General features: G+C 29.9%; 1 protein-coding gene across 3 annotated transcripts in view; it reads left to right on the top strand.

The window, feature by feature from the left end:
- LOC112692718 (acid sphingomyelinase-like phosphodiesterase 3a) overlaps positions 1-15,559 on the top strand; it is a 279,185-nt gene extending 263,626 nt beyond the window's left edge. For all 3 annotated transcript variants that reach the window (XM_025567473.1, XM_025567472.1, XM_025567471.1), the window contains 3 exons: positions 3,976-4,088; positions 4,699-4,874; positions 15,065-15,559. In XM_025567473.1, the coding sequence (XP_025423258.1) occupies positions 3,976-4,088; positions 4,699-4,874; positions 15,065-15,296 (521 nt within the window). In that variant the 3' untranslated portion in view covers positions 15,297-15,559. The remainder of the gene's footprint in view (positions 1-3,975; positions 4,089-4,698; positions 4,875-15,064) is intronic.
- Positions 15,560-16,932: the final 1,373 nt, after the last annotated feature.

Genomic DNA, 16,932 nt, shown 5'->3' with positions numbered 1-16,932 from the left:
CATGGTCCGCGTCAAGGTTTTGCCAGATTAGATAGTAAAATTTGCATATAATCATTACGGGTTAACAACGGAGATGATACACGATGGTAATCCTGACTCAAAAAACCAAAACAAAATAATCGCAGAAACCAAGTGACCAAGAGAAAGAGAAAGAGGGAGAAGAGAGACAAATTATTTAATAAATTTTATTTTAGTACACACATACATACGCATATATTATATATGTATAAAGAGAGAGCTAAAGAAAAGATAACAGATCCTACGTATAAATACGTATTACACAATATGCACTTTAACCATATAGGATTACCATGGTTACTAAGTTTTTGTTTCATTTGCCGCAAATTTGAATAATAATAATAACAATAAAATAATACGTAATACACATATTATAATCCCTCGACGCAATGATAATATCCTACTGAAAAAATTAGGTAGGTGTTTTTTATGTCGTTGTCGGTTTAATCCATTATTAATGTTGCGTTATCGATGCATTTCGGTCGTACGAACACTTATATTTTTAAACATACACCTGGTATCAGTGGTATCTAATCTTTAAAAAATGAATTATTTTCATCCATAAACTACGTATAAAATGCTTAACCGTTGGTGATTTACAGTTTAAATATTTTATAATCGTGCTTAATATACAGTAATTGTAGTTATAATTATTATAACACAAGGAAAAAATAAGTATTATAAAATGTATCTTTAAAACTATTTATTGAATGTTCTAGTTGATTTTGAAAACAATCCAAAACATTATTTATTATTAACATTCCATAGTACAAATAATGAATAAACGAATATTATGATCACTTTAAATGTTATAAGATCAGAAATTAGAATTATATGATAAGAATGAAAATAAGAATTGTAAACTAATTTGACCTGTTAACAATAAAATTATCTACTTCGCATCGTATCCATACAGTTATGTACTACGTCTAGCCTATACGTTACGCCGTCTTGGTGATTTTTGTTTAATAAAATATAATATTACAGACGACGGACATATCAGTGGTGTAAATAAAAATATTACATGAATTGTACAAGGGGATGCCATACCAGCTTTTAGATTATGTAATCTCAAGGTCCTATATCTCTTTTTTTTATTCGGTGCGATCAAACTTAAAGGTGGTAATACTTTATCAAAAGCCTCATAATAAAGTATATTTCACGATAACAGAAGTAGAAGTAAAGTATAACTTTATGTTGGTTAGGTTAGGTGTTATTGAATTTTCGATACTATAATTAAATGAAAAACTGAAAGTATCCAATAAAGCTTCTTTACAGTTTTCGTGAAGTTTTAAAATATTATAGACTAATAAAAAAAATATTCTATTTTATTTTATTTTAGGTCGAAGCGTAACCGATTTTTCCAGCTTTGATGATTCGTACATTTTACATTTAATAAAATAATTAAAAATTAAATTAAAATTAAAAATTAATAAATGGTTTATACCCGTGAATAATATACGAGAATAAAAAAATAAATAGAAATAGTTTATACATACAAATAAATAAATAAATCATTACGTAATTAAATGGAGTATTATTATATTTTAAGATCTGACCGGTTGCGTATGAATAATGTATCATCAGTTTTATACAAAGTCAATAAAATCATGACTCAATATATGGCACAAAAGGCAATGTTTTTTTTTTTTTTTTTTTTAATATATTTCGCTTTACGTAAAATATATGCCTTAATATGATAAATATGATGAAAAATAGTGAAAAAATGCAAGAGTTCAATCGCTGGGAGTTGAAAAATAACACGCTAAACCGTAGTTTATACTCATCGAGTTTCTAATTTTATAACGTAAATTTATAAATATATTTAAAGGTATATAGTCTAATATATAAGGTTTGGGATACAAACTTTCTACGCTTTTGTAATGTAATAGACAGAAGAGATGCTGAACTTCCAACGACACAAAATGAAAACTTGTATTTAGTAAATTAAAGGCATATATGCCTTCAATTTAATTACCTTAAAACATTTTAACTCATTTGACGGATAAAAAACACGCACCTTAATAGTATAAATTTTACATAGTAAAAGTAATACCTGATGAATATAATCAGTCGTTTAATGTGATATTAAAAGCTTTTTAATATGGACAGCATATAAATGACGGTTTAATGTATTTTATTGTGGTATTTGATTTTTCTCAACATTATATTGACGCAAGTGTGTGTGTACAATAATGATAATAACGTCGGGGAAAACATTTTAATGGTGAATCATAAATAATTGTGTTTGTCGACAACAATGCACATTACACACCTATTTTATTATCATTCGATTATGGTACATGATTTTCGACACGTTTCGGGAATCATGGTGTATATTTTTTCGTACGTATTTATTATCATAATATAGTAGTTTACGTCAAATCCATGCTATCACCGATTGTTCGAATAAAAGAACAAATTTTTCAGTACATTTATTCATAGTAAATTCGTGAACGAATTCAACGGAATTTAAAGAACACGTTTATTTGTATTTGTATTCGTATTTGTTCTCATATATGTATCGATCCTTTACAATTATAAACATTGCATATTGTAACGGCTTACAAAAATGTATATATATATATATATTTATAGACACAATTTATTTCAACAGTGTGGAAGGTTTCGTTAAAACTTTCAAAGTGTCGTAAAACACACCACCGTTTCAACGTGATTTGATTATACGCGATTGTCACCTCCTGGTTTTAAACGTTTCGGGATTAATATGTAGAAAAGGAAAATGAATAAAAACCAAAAATGTCCACAAGTATTATTTCCAATGTATTTTCAGTTTTTTCTTTTTAACTTTTTGTCCGTATTCGATTTTTATCGACCTGAGCTAGGCGTGATATGACTCATTTAATTTTAAATATTTTCGAAAACTACCACAACCTGTAATTATTTCTGTTCTTGACTCGAATTCGTGTCGAATTTTTCGCATTACGGATAAAATTAATAGGTTTACGTACACGCTTGACAATGGCAATATATAGATAAAACTACCAATGGAAAAATCTGGTTATAAAATGTGTATAAAATGTACTGACAACAGTTTAATAAAAAAAAAAAAAAGGCTCCAGGGCATATATTTGGTTCTTTAAAATATTTTAAGGCACATGGAGAAGACTATTGTATAATCCATATTTATATTATTTATATTAGACCTAAGGGAAAAGCGTGAAAAATTATTAACACAGTTTTTTTATTTTTTTTTTTTTTTTATGAGATGATAATATTATATTATTGTATCAAATTTAAAATAGTTAAATACGAAACACATTTTCATCTCTAATCGACCATTTCATCAGAGGAAAAATATGAAAATCCATATCATCAACAAAAATTTCAAAACAACTTACGATCAAATGTAAATCATAATTAGAATAAATCCTTATTGAATGCCTAGAAATATTTCTTATTGTAATATTTCAACCACTCAATAATTTTTTTTTTTTTAATAGTTTAAACATTTAATCACTCTTATAATTAAACTACTCATGGTCGTATTAAGCAAATACATTTCACGACGAAAAATAATCAAAGGAATGACAGTTTTATAGAATACAAACGATATTTTAATTTCGTAATTATATTAGATTTTAATATTACAAAAATATATGATATACACAAATGAAACTCAAATTTAATTAAAATATACATTTTACAAAAGAATAATCTTCACGTATCTTCGGATATTTTGACTATAACCAAATAATACTGTCCGATTCGTATATGGTTTGGAATCATTATAAAGTCTTTGTAATGACGAAATTTGCTAAAATTTAAATTCAAACGGTAACATGGTATATTACACGTGCAATATCGTTGTTTTTATGCTCATTTTAATTTTCTGACTTAGCTCAAATTATTAATGTGCTATACATCATTGCGTATTGAGATGTAAAATATTATTTTTTGTCGTAAATAACGTACGCGAATTGATGTGTATTACAGAGAAACCGGTGTCATGGATGATGATCGCACCGTCGTTATCGCCTAACAAGTCTCCCGGCGTGTCCAACAACCCAGGTTTGAGACTATACAAGTTCAACACAAACACGGGACACGTAAGTGTAACGAAATTGTTATTTTTATTAAATTTCATTGCACTCCATTGCTTCACTCATACCATATCTGCATCAGCATTCGGCGGCAACGTAGAGGCGGAAATTTACCACTCCTAGGATCCGAACCTTAGTTTCGAACACGTTATGCGTTCGCAGATTTCCCGGTAACAATTGAAACCGCGTTTTATCCAAACCGTTTTGTTCGAAAAACGTATCTCACCACCGTGTGTTGTGTAAACTCGTGCATACCCATTGTAGAACACTTGAGTCCCGAAAACCACCGACTCCAGTCGGATCGAACGTCACCCGACTAAGGTCCCAGACATTCGATGACTGTTTTCATTACACCACTGCGCGTTCTGTGTATGAAATTACAGAGATACACGTCCGTAATCGATTTCCGCAATATTGTTACGCCATTGTTACCGTTAGTTTGGGAATTGAAACGGTAAGACGACGCGTTAAAATGTACCCTGCGCGGAAAAAAGTTTTTCTTTTGAGAGTAGACGTTGCCGACAGAGGTAAACCTTCTATCATAACATGTCCCTAGAGCCGAGACCTTTGAAACTACCATCAAAGCTTTGTTTATTTAATGTTTTGGTTCGATTAGATTTTAGACTACACGCAGTACTACATCGATCTAGAATCATCAACCAACGGCGATCCAGACGAGTGGAGGATCGAGTACAACTTGACACATTACTACGGACTACACGAAATTACGCCCAAGTCTCTGCACATGATAGCGGAAACGTTCCAGGAAGAAGATTCGCCACAGTTCGACAGGTAATTTAGTTTAAAAAGTGCTCCGAGAGAAATTCTGTGTAACGCCCGACGGCTATAGATATTAGTTCCGTTGCGTGCGGTAAATTTTGTTATTTATTTTTTTTTCAGGTACCCCATACTAACATACCACAACAGTATTGAGATAATATAATGTACAACGCATACTATTTGCCTCTCAAAATATACGGATAACATCCCATCCTTATCGTAAATAAAAATTTATCTAATTGCCTCCAATGACCAGGTATTTCATAATTATAAACGAGTTGCCTCCCAAGTATTTTTCCACAATATTTGCGGAACTAAGTAGTAGTGCTTTAACGAATCAATAACAATTATTTTGTTTCTAGTTTATAATCGTACATGTGTTTTGTTGTGTTAATTAGAATTTTGTATTAAAATAACATAAAATTACATTCCTGGTCTGAATTAGTTTCAAGATTTCGGTAAATTTATATGTAAGAATACGGAGACTCAAAATAACCATTGCTGATGTCTATTTATAATTTGCTAAGGAAGAATTCGCATACATTGGTTGTGCGCTGAATGCTTGAATTTTTTTGTATCCAAAGTTGAGGAGGAAAAATTGAATCCTCTGGTATATATATATATATATATATTTATAAACTAAATAGCCTGACAATTGAGTTATTTTAATATGTAAAGACTATACGGTTGCTACTTCTATTGGAAACATAACTCAAACTTTTTCTAGCTTCAAAAATGATAGGCCCAATACATACATCAAATGTTGTCTAATCGAATCGTCTTTAGAGTATTGCGAAAATAATCCAAGTGACTGGATTTTACGCCATCAAGCTTAACCAAGATAAAATCGACATCCTTTTATAGAAATATTTGGCAATATACATGTTATAGAGTTGTATAAGTCTATAGCTTTATCAAAGTTAATATAAATTATGTTTAACTAATTGCTATCCATTTTTAAATACAACGTATTTAATACAATAAATGTGCTAATATATTTTTATTCGCTTTTATCATTTAATAAAAAAAAATCAAGAGGTATGTAATAATTATTTATTAATCCATAAATAGTGAATAATTGATTAAAATATTTTATACAATATTGAAATATTCCATCTACATATAAAGTATCGATTTTTACGAAGAATTTTAAATCAGTTTTAGTAGAAAATTAAACAATTCCACTTTTGAAATCCTTATGTAATAAAAACTCATCATTTTCGTATGTAATATCATTCTCATTTAAAACATTATGAACTTAATTGCTCGTTTAAGATAAGTTTGGAGAATGTATACATATTTTTATGTATAATACATTGATAGTTATAATAGTATTTATTTTATGCAGTCCTAATTTTGCATTTAGTAACATTGAAGGTCTTTCACATAATAATGTTTCAGTGACTGCATTTATTTTTAAAGAGTAAAATATTTTTTGTCTATTAAGTACTTTTTCGCAGGGCTTGAACCGGTATTTGATACCGTTTTTGAATACCGTTTAAAACCGTTAAAAAACGAAATCGATATCAAAAATGAAATAAATCAATAACGGTATTCAAAACTGAAATCAAAAACGAAAAAAATGAATATCGGTATTCAAAATCGAAATCGAAATCTTAAAAATTAAATACCGATAATCGAAATCGAAAACGAAATAAAAAAAAAAACAAATACCGTTATCCGAAAGTAAAAACGAAATCGGAAAAAAAAATACCAATATTTAATACCGAAAACAATTATGTATTAAAATTAATGTCCCATTTAAACTTAAATAGCTAAGTTGTTATAAATACGGTCAACTGAGGAGTGTTAGGTCGTTCGGCAGAAATAAGGTATAAATATAGTAGTCGTGAGATGCAAGTAATTAGATTGCAAATTCAGTCTAGACTTTAATATATACACTGTAAACAGTATTAATTTATATACTCATTATATGTAATAATTAATAACTATTAAAAACTAATAATGTATAACACATAATAGTATATAAATGTAAAATGTTATAAAGTATACCTACTTAAATTTTATATATAATTGTAATTGTTTTGGTATAACATTGATATAAGTACTTTGGTCATTTATTTTATAAATAACAACAATAATAAAATAGGTTAGGCCGTATATTATGGTGACAGGTGTATAATTTATAAATGTCTAATAATATTATTTCGGGATTAAAAATAAATTTAATTTATTTGTAATTTTTCATGAATATTCAATGTTTTGTCATTAATTCTACATAAATATAATTTTTGCTAAAAATGAATCGAAAATGAACCCCAAATTGAAAAAAAAATAAAAACTAAAATCTAAAACCGAAAACGAAATTAAAAAGAAAAGAATACCGTTATCCGAAACCGAAATGGAAATCAAAAAAAAAAAATGTTTGGTTTCAAGCCCTACTTTTTCAGATAATGGTACATGATTATTATGATTCAATTTACTTTCGTTCAATTATACTTTGTCATGTTCATTTATTTTTAAAAAAGCCCAACATAATTTTGTCGTACGGTACCACAGTTCTTTGCTAAAGGCTAACTTCTTTTGAAAACTAAACTTAAAGCCTTTAATTATTTTAATACATTTACCCTTTTGACTAAACATGATTCGCACTTAACTTTGGTCTATTCTAAAACCTAATTCAAACATTTTAAATGGCTTAATAATTTGTAAAAATAAAATTGTACAATGAGAACGAGAAAATTAATGAAAATCAATTAAAAGATACTCAATTATTTACGGTAGCGTATATTATTTTTTATAGTCTGGTTCTGGTCTGGTTTGGATTATATCTTATCATTACACAAGTGAGTATATTATCTAAATGTATTGTTGCATAGGTATAATCGTATTGAATATCGAATATAATAAAAGTCATAATTTACGATTTGGAAAAAACAAATATATTTTTATATATGAAGTTTGAAAATATTTGGCACCACTTATACATTTATTGCTTGCCTATCAGGAGGCAGCTAGTACTAGACCCTTTTCGTTTACGATATAATGTTGTTTGCTTTAGGAGGCAACTCACATATAGTCGGGAGGCAATTCGTATAAAAATTATTACTTTTTTTGGACTTCGAGAGGCAATTAGTATCATAATGTACCAATAATATAATCGTCTGTTATTGAAACAACGGGTGAAATAGTATAAATAGTATATAAATAGTATAAATATTATGGATTACACGTTAAAATGTTTCTACGATTATAATTTTATAACGAAATAAAATCCATATTATAAACAAAATATTGTATAGATAAAAAAAAAAGGCTAGAGTGCCACCAGAGCGTCATTATAATATTCGTCTATGAGTATAGTTTTAGTGAAAATGGCAAAATACTATAGTATCGCGTTGAAATTCAGTTCACTGCCATCTCAATTCATATCTACGCATAAAAAAATTGATAATATCATTTGAATAGTTGGATAAAACAATGAGCTTATTAATATACTCTAAAATATTAGTAAGACTCCTATTGATGTATATTTATCTTGCAGAAAAATGTAAATTTTTTTGACCCAAATCGTGTGAGTTAATTATAAATATATATATATATATATATATGAAAAAAAAAGGAAATATCAAGAACCTCGATAAAATACCTAAACAACTTTTTTCTGCACGACGACACAATCGTATATCTACTGAATGTCGATATAAAGATGTTTGTACAAATCGAAAGTATTCGTATTGGAAATATATTTTTAATCACGTGTAACGATCAATATCGGTCAATGCTGACGAGTTATTAATAAAATTAATCGTCTTTACAAAACTAAAGGTGCACGTGAATTATTTTATTACTTTCTATAAAATTACATACACCGAAAACCATTTAAAAAATCGTTTCAACGGTTTTAATCCACCTATCGCAGTGGTTCTATATTAAAATAGTCGTTTGCCCGGCTATATGTATGCAAATATGTACGTGGAGTCTGTGCAATTTGGTGTGATAAAACAATATATAATTATAAATATTGTACTCTAAACACGCCCCAGATGTTTATTTTAAATCTATACGCTTATGTCCAGTATGTACATAACATTAATATTATATATTTTGTAAATGTGTATATAATTTAACTCTAATTTGCGTTCGCCCACGGGAAATAAGTACCAGATGTGGTAATAACTAATTATACAATATCGTTATGGTAAAATGTCGGTGACTAGAAACTTATAAGTTTAAAATGTTTAACGGATCGAAGAACAAACAAATTATCTTGGTATTTTTCTTACGTCCATCTAATCGTCATCCCATGTTGAATCGGACAATCTCGTTGATTAATTTTATTTAAAGCCAAACTTGGTGAATACTTGACCTCGCACTCTACTCGAATAGTAAAACATATTCAATAATATCACGAACTCTATTATGGTTACTAATTAATTCAACACTCAATTTTATATTGATAATTAACTTAATATAAATTAATAATTACTAATAAAAATTATTTTTATTAAATGTTTATTTTAATATAATAAAAATTAGTATAATTCATTCACGGGAAATTTGGATTATTAATTGAATAATATGTGCGTGTGTGGGTAATAAAATTTCAATATCCTACATCGGAAATTGCTATGAAAATGTCTACCACATCCGTATTACCAAATCGAAGCACCCCATGATATATAACCGCCCGAATAATAATACTGTTTTTATAACAGGATGATGTATTATCACCGGATTGCATCGCTATTCACACTATACAGTATTATACAGTGATGGATAAAGTCGACCGGGTGGCCAACACTCCCCAGTGTTTATATTATAAATACTCACAGTCCCGGGCCCTTTGGACGGGTGAAGAGAAGGTATAAAAAAAAACGACGACGCTTTTTTATAATACAACATCATAGTTATACTATACATATAATATGAAGGACTTTCTCGTCATTCGTTCGGGTAATCTTATTTTTACCCGTTCCGACGCATGGGCAAAAACTTTTAATGGCGAAAAAAAATAATATTAATAATAATAAATAAATTCTCGAGATTTACTCCATTTCCTCGCGCTCGTATTTTCTCCCTCGTACGCCATCTGAACAATAGCTATGTACACACATATACACACACACTTTCTATAGTACAACAAAAATACTTTAACATTTTATTTTTAAGCACACTCTACCAACATAAACATTCGATATTATTTTATAGTGTTTTTTTTTTATATTTTTCAAAAGAAAACGAATTTTGGATTTAGAAAAAATGTAATTTATCTTTTCGAGCAATGGCAAAACAATATATCATAATTATCTAATCGTCATCATACAATTTTCTACTTATTTTTGTTTTATAGTAAATAATTATTTCCGAGGTTCTGCAGATTCTCACATTGACATTCTCAATTAACTGAACATATTGTTTACATGTGATGCCTACAGAAGAATTGATGATACTGATTGAAACGTGGACATATTAACCGATAATTAATTTTAAATAAATTCATATGTGAACAGTACAGAATACATAAGATGTACATGTCATATTAGCATACCATTTTTGTACGTTAATACGACAATAATCACTATTTATCATTAGGCATCTGTTTAAAAGTTCGTCATTCAATGAGTCGCCAATTACAAAAACATAAAGCCACCATTATTTGTACACCATAGTAAAAACTAAGCATTTTTTGTGAAAATATTATAATTTTAATTACATTATAATATAAGTAACAGTGAATACATTATACAATAGTAAATGTTATACATAAGTTTGTATTACAGTAAATCTAATACGATCAGCTTTAGCAAAAATATTAAATCCCTTGTTGAAAAAAAATCTATATTTTAATCAACCACGAGCAGCTCAAAAATGAGTTGAATCTTTTTCCATTCTACGAAACGTAGGTAATAATAAATTGTCCGAATTCAATGGTGATCTAATGAACTATAAAAGAGAACGTGAAAGAAATGAGAAAATACACATAAAATTCACTATTGGGAAATGATAAAAACGTACTTTTATCTATTTATACGATCTTCTTACATTAAATTCAAATTTCCATACATGAATATGGTGGTGGTAGTGCCTTTGTAGGTTTTCTTTTTTTTTTGTGAAAATAACCAACTCAAAGTAAATGATAATACCACAGTTGTACAAAATGATTCGGTCAGTGACTGATAGCTAGCAGAATTTTAATAATGCTGTAATGTATTTTTTTTTATTCTTAGATACTGCAAAAACGGATTGTTAAAAATTTTTATTCGTCGATATTATAAAATAATATATATTTATAATAAATTTACAACTATATGAAACTTAGTTTTTCATTCCCCATTAACTGTTTAACATGTAAATAATAATTTTTTTTGTCAACTTGAAGTCATGGCTTTTTTTGAAAGTGCAACATTCATAAAATGTGACTCATATTATAAATTTCAATTCCTAACGTTATAATTTATAGTATAATATATAATCTTACGCCAACGTGCGCCAGCTTATTGTAATATTTATATAATATATAATATATGTACAACGATGATAAAATGAAATTGAAAAGTCGGTGTGTGTTTTTCTCAGCGTAAACGTATATGTAGGTTATAATATTTTACTAAGGTCGACAAAGTGAGCGATTAAATGTGTGTGTATGTGTGTGTGTGTGTGTGTGTAAGGGAGATAGAGAGATTGAGAATCAAAGAATTTGTGTACAGCATATTTCGAGTATACATTATTGTTGTAGGGTTGAGTGTCGTAACGTTTATTACAATTCGGGTGCAGTATATATAATGTATAATGTATAAATTTATTATATAATATGACGCGATTCCATAAAAATATTAATTTAATAAAAAATAAAAAAGTCCTCGCCTTTCTGTTACTGCGAAACCTCAAAGACTCTAAAATAATATAGCGTACAGCGTTCGGGTAATAAGTTTATTTTTACGTTTCTCGCAGAAATGACTGCACTATGGGTTCGGAGATTCAGTTATTGTTTATGATTCTTAAAAAAAAAAAAAAACTTTCAAATAATCCTCCAACACCACTTCAATGTTCTTCTACCCCGTTCACCGTTCCCTAAGCTCAATCCGCAACGAACCATTCGAAACTTGTAAGTAGAATAGATAGACGCTAACTCCTTTTCTCTCTAGTCTTTCCGTCTCACTGGTGGTTTTTGGTTTTTTATCGGATAAAATGTTCAACCAAAACATCTAAGTAGAATATACACTATGGTTTTAGTCCAACAAACTTTCGTTTTATTCATTATTTTCCCCGTTCCTTTTCTATCATCATCTTTTGATACGGGCACGGTCTGTTTTCCAGTTTTAAAATTTGCCTTCGGGTATTTGACGCTGTCTATTAACTTTCTCTTTCGCAATTTTCTTGGAAAACGTTTCGTTTATCCGGCAGAAAAGTTTAGATTTTTGTCTTCTTTTACTTACAACAAATCCCGTGCAGCATAATCAAATAATATTTTCTAATTAAATGAAATACCTATTGTATTTGCTAATTTTACTAATTACAATCGTGTATAATACAATTACGCTATTAAAAATGAAAAAAAAAAATCTAGAATGAATGCCATGAATAATAAAATATAAAATATAATTTCGCAGGTTTGTTAAATAGTTGCATTTTACCCAAAATTATCATTCAAATTACACCAATAATAAAAAAAAAAAAAAAAAAAAAAAAAATGGTTTTAAATCGTAAATGATTCGTTCCATTGACGACCAGATTTATTAGTCCGGTACAATACATTATTTTTCTTTTAATATTTTGTTTTCCATGCATGGTAAAAATATTATTTATGATTCTCAGTGTCACCGGTATCCAACGATTGATATTGAGTTCAAAATCGTTCTCATTAATTATAAATAATTTATACTTTTCATATAACTGAGAATAGTAAATAATAGATTGTTATGACTTCCGAGGACTTGATTGATAATCAATTCTGATGAATATGTTGAAGTTATTAAATTTCAACTAATTTAAACTCGACGTAGGTAGCTTATTATTAATGTGACGTAGGTATATAGATATTATGTAGAAGCATATCAAATATAGAAAATAATCAAATAATATTTGTTACTCGAACTATTTTTAATGATTATTTTCCGACCATATACTGCAAATTAATGTTCCTTCGAACAAACTAAAATTTCATATAACTTTTGCACATCCCATGAAATAAGTTTAATAATTATTTGCTTGAGACGTAAGTAAATGATATATTTATTTCTATATTAATTTAAAAAAGATTATTTTTTTTTACAGTTATGTTTAAAATAATTTAAAGTCGATCACAGTTTAAATACACCCAAGTCTTGAACTGTCACTCGCATTTTCACGTAAAAAAAAAAAAAACAATATAACTAGACAAGCATATGAGTACCATACGTCACGTATAGAATATTTAACACAATCTACAAAATATATATTACTTAAAAATACAACAATTATTGGATTTTTATAAAAAACATATTGTAAATGAATAAACGATTCATGAGTTCTTTCGAATAAAAGGTTGTATCGAAACGAGTTATACAGTAAATATACAGATCGTATAGAAGTTACTGAAAAACGTGATTACGCATTTTAATTCCACTTTTAATATCGTAATTACGTCACAAGACTTATGTGAACGCATAAAAATAACGTCTGTACGTTAAAAGTAGATAAATTAGTACTCGTTAGCAATGTAACACACCAGGAATTCTTCGTATAGTATTCGGTTGCGTGTACGATGTTCTCGGGGCGCACGCGCATACAGTTTTCTGTTCGCGATCCTATGCATATATTATATATATACATAATTATGTACACGAGAGTAAATATGTCAGAACCGCACAGGACATGCTATTGAATTTTGAATGAAATACTTGACAACCTTATACGCACCGTCACATTGTTAATATTACGCGTCGAAAAGAGGGACTTCTTTTGTTTCATCATCGTACGCGCTTTCCTGAAACGTACACACTCGTATACGAACCCACGCAAGCTATATGTGTTATGAAATATTGATAATCGTTTGTTTGCGACTAAATGTTTAACATACATAGCGCCCTAGATTAAGCATAGTGAAGATATTATCGTATAAACTTCCACGGTGATATAGTTGGTTAAAAAAAACTCGAATGTGATGTATCGTACATAACCGTAGACACACGCGTGAAGTAAAAATTTCTAATTGTATTCCGAACGCTGACAGCTCAAATTTTACAACTAATATAATTAAAAACCTCGAGATGACACACATTTTTTCCGAAAAAAATATATTATCTGGAAAAAACGGATTAACCGGCATGGTGCGTGTACAAACTCCCTCTTCGTACCAGATAGCCTATCTGGCTCTATTCTATCCGAAAACTTGATTGTCAAATAGAACTTAGTATATTAAATAAAAGCTTCCTCGCTTCCCGTGGATGGCTTTATATATAAACACGTTGACGAAAAAGATAATAAAGTCGTGAGATATTTAGTTAAAATTCATTGTAATAATATTAGGACGCATGAAGGTTTTATTATGTTTTTATTTTCGTGATAAGGCTAATTCCATATTGTGGTGTTTTACAATTATAAAATAAACAAAACGTTATAAATATAATTTGGTATACAACAATGTTACAGAAACAAACAAAATCTAAATAAACGGACGTGTTTCGACGTTGACAAAATCGTATGCATATTGGAATAGAACCAAGTTGAGAGGCTTTTTCTTTTTAAACCATTAGACCAACCCGCGCTAGACAACGGATATTACCAGTGACGTATATTTATTTATAATGTCAGGGATTGAAAAAATTATCCAGGGTGCATAGACCCGTGTGGTATATGGCTCGCACAACTGTAACGTTGTAAAAACAATTATTTCGACGAAAACTTGTTATGTTTTGTTCTATTGATAAAAAATTAAATGTATAAATAAATATTAAACAATAAATAAATACATTTTCTCTAACATATGTGCTAAGATAATATTCGAACCTATGTGCCTTATGTTGGTATTTCTAAAATGTCTTCAAACATAACATAACAGTCATCCAACAATAATAAACTAATACATTTAATAACATATAATAACAAAAAAACCGTTATTCGATTGACCTAAAAAAACAGAATTTTAATACTGTAACCGTCCGATCCCGTATTCAACGGAAAACTACGATTGCACAATAATAACAAGACCTTTTCTACGTGTTTATTTTTCTCTATTTTTTTTTTTTTCTATCTCCCAGATACATTGCGGCCAACTCAGTGCGGCAGTACAAGCCCAAGGATTGCAACCTGGAGTGTAGGAGAGCACAGTACTGCGCGGTCACCGAGCTCGACTACGGTAGGTTCCACAGCTGCGTGGAAACGGCCGCGGAGGCTCTGTCCGGGTCGGCAGGACCACCTTGCGGTGACGCGCTTCTCGCCGCGACCTTTGTTCTGCTGATCGCGTTGACCCAACGCTACTACTACCACTAACCAGCCGTCGCCGCAGCCGCCGACAACTGCCCACCACCGGAGAAGGACGAAAACGAAAAAAAAAAAATGTCCTTGAAAAAACGATCGACAGCCTATCGCCGTCGCCGTCGTAATTTTCTTCTATAAATTCACATGCCTACGTAATACGTGTGTACATAAATATATTCACATTTTAGCTTTATGTATTATAGTTTATAATGTAACATGAACGCCCTCTGTACGTGTACATACGAAGAACGAAAAAGAAAAGATATTTTTTTTTTTAAATCGCCTTGAACTCGGTCACCACTGTCCATCCCTCATGAGTTGTTGAAATCTATAAACTCACACCATGCCACGTCATCTCGCGTAACACGATCGTCGTCTACCGTATTCACTCGGACCACGTGGTTACATTTAAGTATATAATACGGAGTACCACGCGTTACCGAAGTAACCGTGCACTCTAAGTCAATTTCGTTCAACTTCCGAACGTATGGTAACGATGTTTCAACAGGTTTTGCGATACGGTTGTGTAAAACCCGAAAGATCCAACGGACAGCAAATAGACATGAACGAGTTGACCTCAAAAGTACCTTTTTTTATACCAATTTCCACAAAACCATCTAAAGCAAAATGCACCAATTGCCCTCACATATTATATATACGATTGTAATACTAATTCGTAAAATAGGATAGGTTAATCACCTAATGCAAGGACAGATTTTTACCAGAACGCGTAATTTCAGACGCCCATGAGCTGTTTGTAAAAGTAACGAGGAATAACAATTCTAATGTAATTATATTCATTTTTTATTATTTATATATTTATCTCCCCTATTTATAATTGTGTATATTATATGTGAGGGCAACTGGTACATTTTTTAAATGCCGAAAACAGCTGCTGAGGGCTAACTGGTCGACACCACTGCAAATGAATAATATACTTGGTGATGAACATTGGTGTCGCACGTTTTAAACAGTTAATGGTACTACGGTTAACTACACTGCGACACGTCGTAACATGAACAAAACTTCACCGTATGCAGCGAACCCGACCGCGTTCCACCTGACTCGTTCACCGATCGTCATTTGTATTTCGGTTGCCTCTGACGATTAAAATCATCTCGTAGAATACGAATGAAATGAACGCAAAGGGGGTTTTTTCTACGTGGACGAATTTGATTTATTCCATCTGAAAATCCATTTATATACATGATGCGTATTGGTGCGTACTAGTGTGTGTGTATGTGTTGTGTGTAATATGTACATTCTTCCGTTTATGCAAATAGCATCATCTCCCGTCGGTTTTCAACGATTAAAAGCTGTATATTTTGTTTTGCGTGTGTATAAAACACCGACGAGAGTTATTTTTATTTATTTATTTATTGAAACTATCGTTATTTTATTTTCATTCTACGTGCTCGTCTCTTGAATCGTGTATATTTTACGGTTTAAGCATCTTCGTGGCCCATTCCATGGCTAAATTTATTTATTTTTTTTTTATTTTTACACGTCAGAAAAATGAGAAATGGTGCTTCTATATATATGTATAAAAATTAATAAATTAATATATTTAACAAAGTATCATTATGTACAAGACAGTTTTTTTCGCGCGTATAGGACCTAAGAAGTCCTGTATCTAATTTGACTAATT

The sequence above is a fragment of the Sipha flava genome, unplaced genomic scaffold, assembly GCF_003268045.1.
Source record: "Sipha flava isolate LNK unplaced genomic scaffold, YSA_version1 76_pilon_pilon, whole genome shotgun sequence".
Lineage (NCBI taxonomy): Eukaryota > Metazoa > Arthropoda > Insecta > Hemiptera > Aphididae > Sipha > Sipha flava.
The sequence above is the reverse complement of the archived record's forward strand: the minus strand, read 5'-3'. Positions and strand labels throughout refer to the sequence as shown.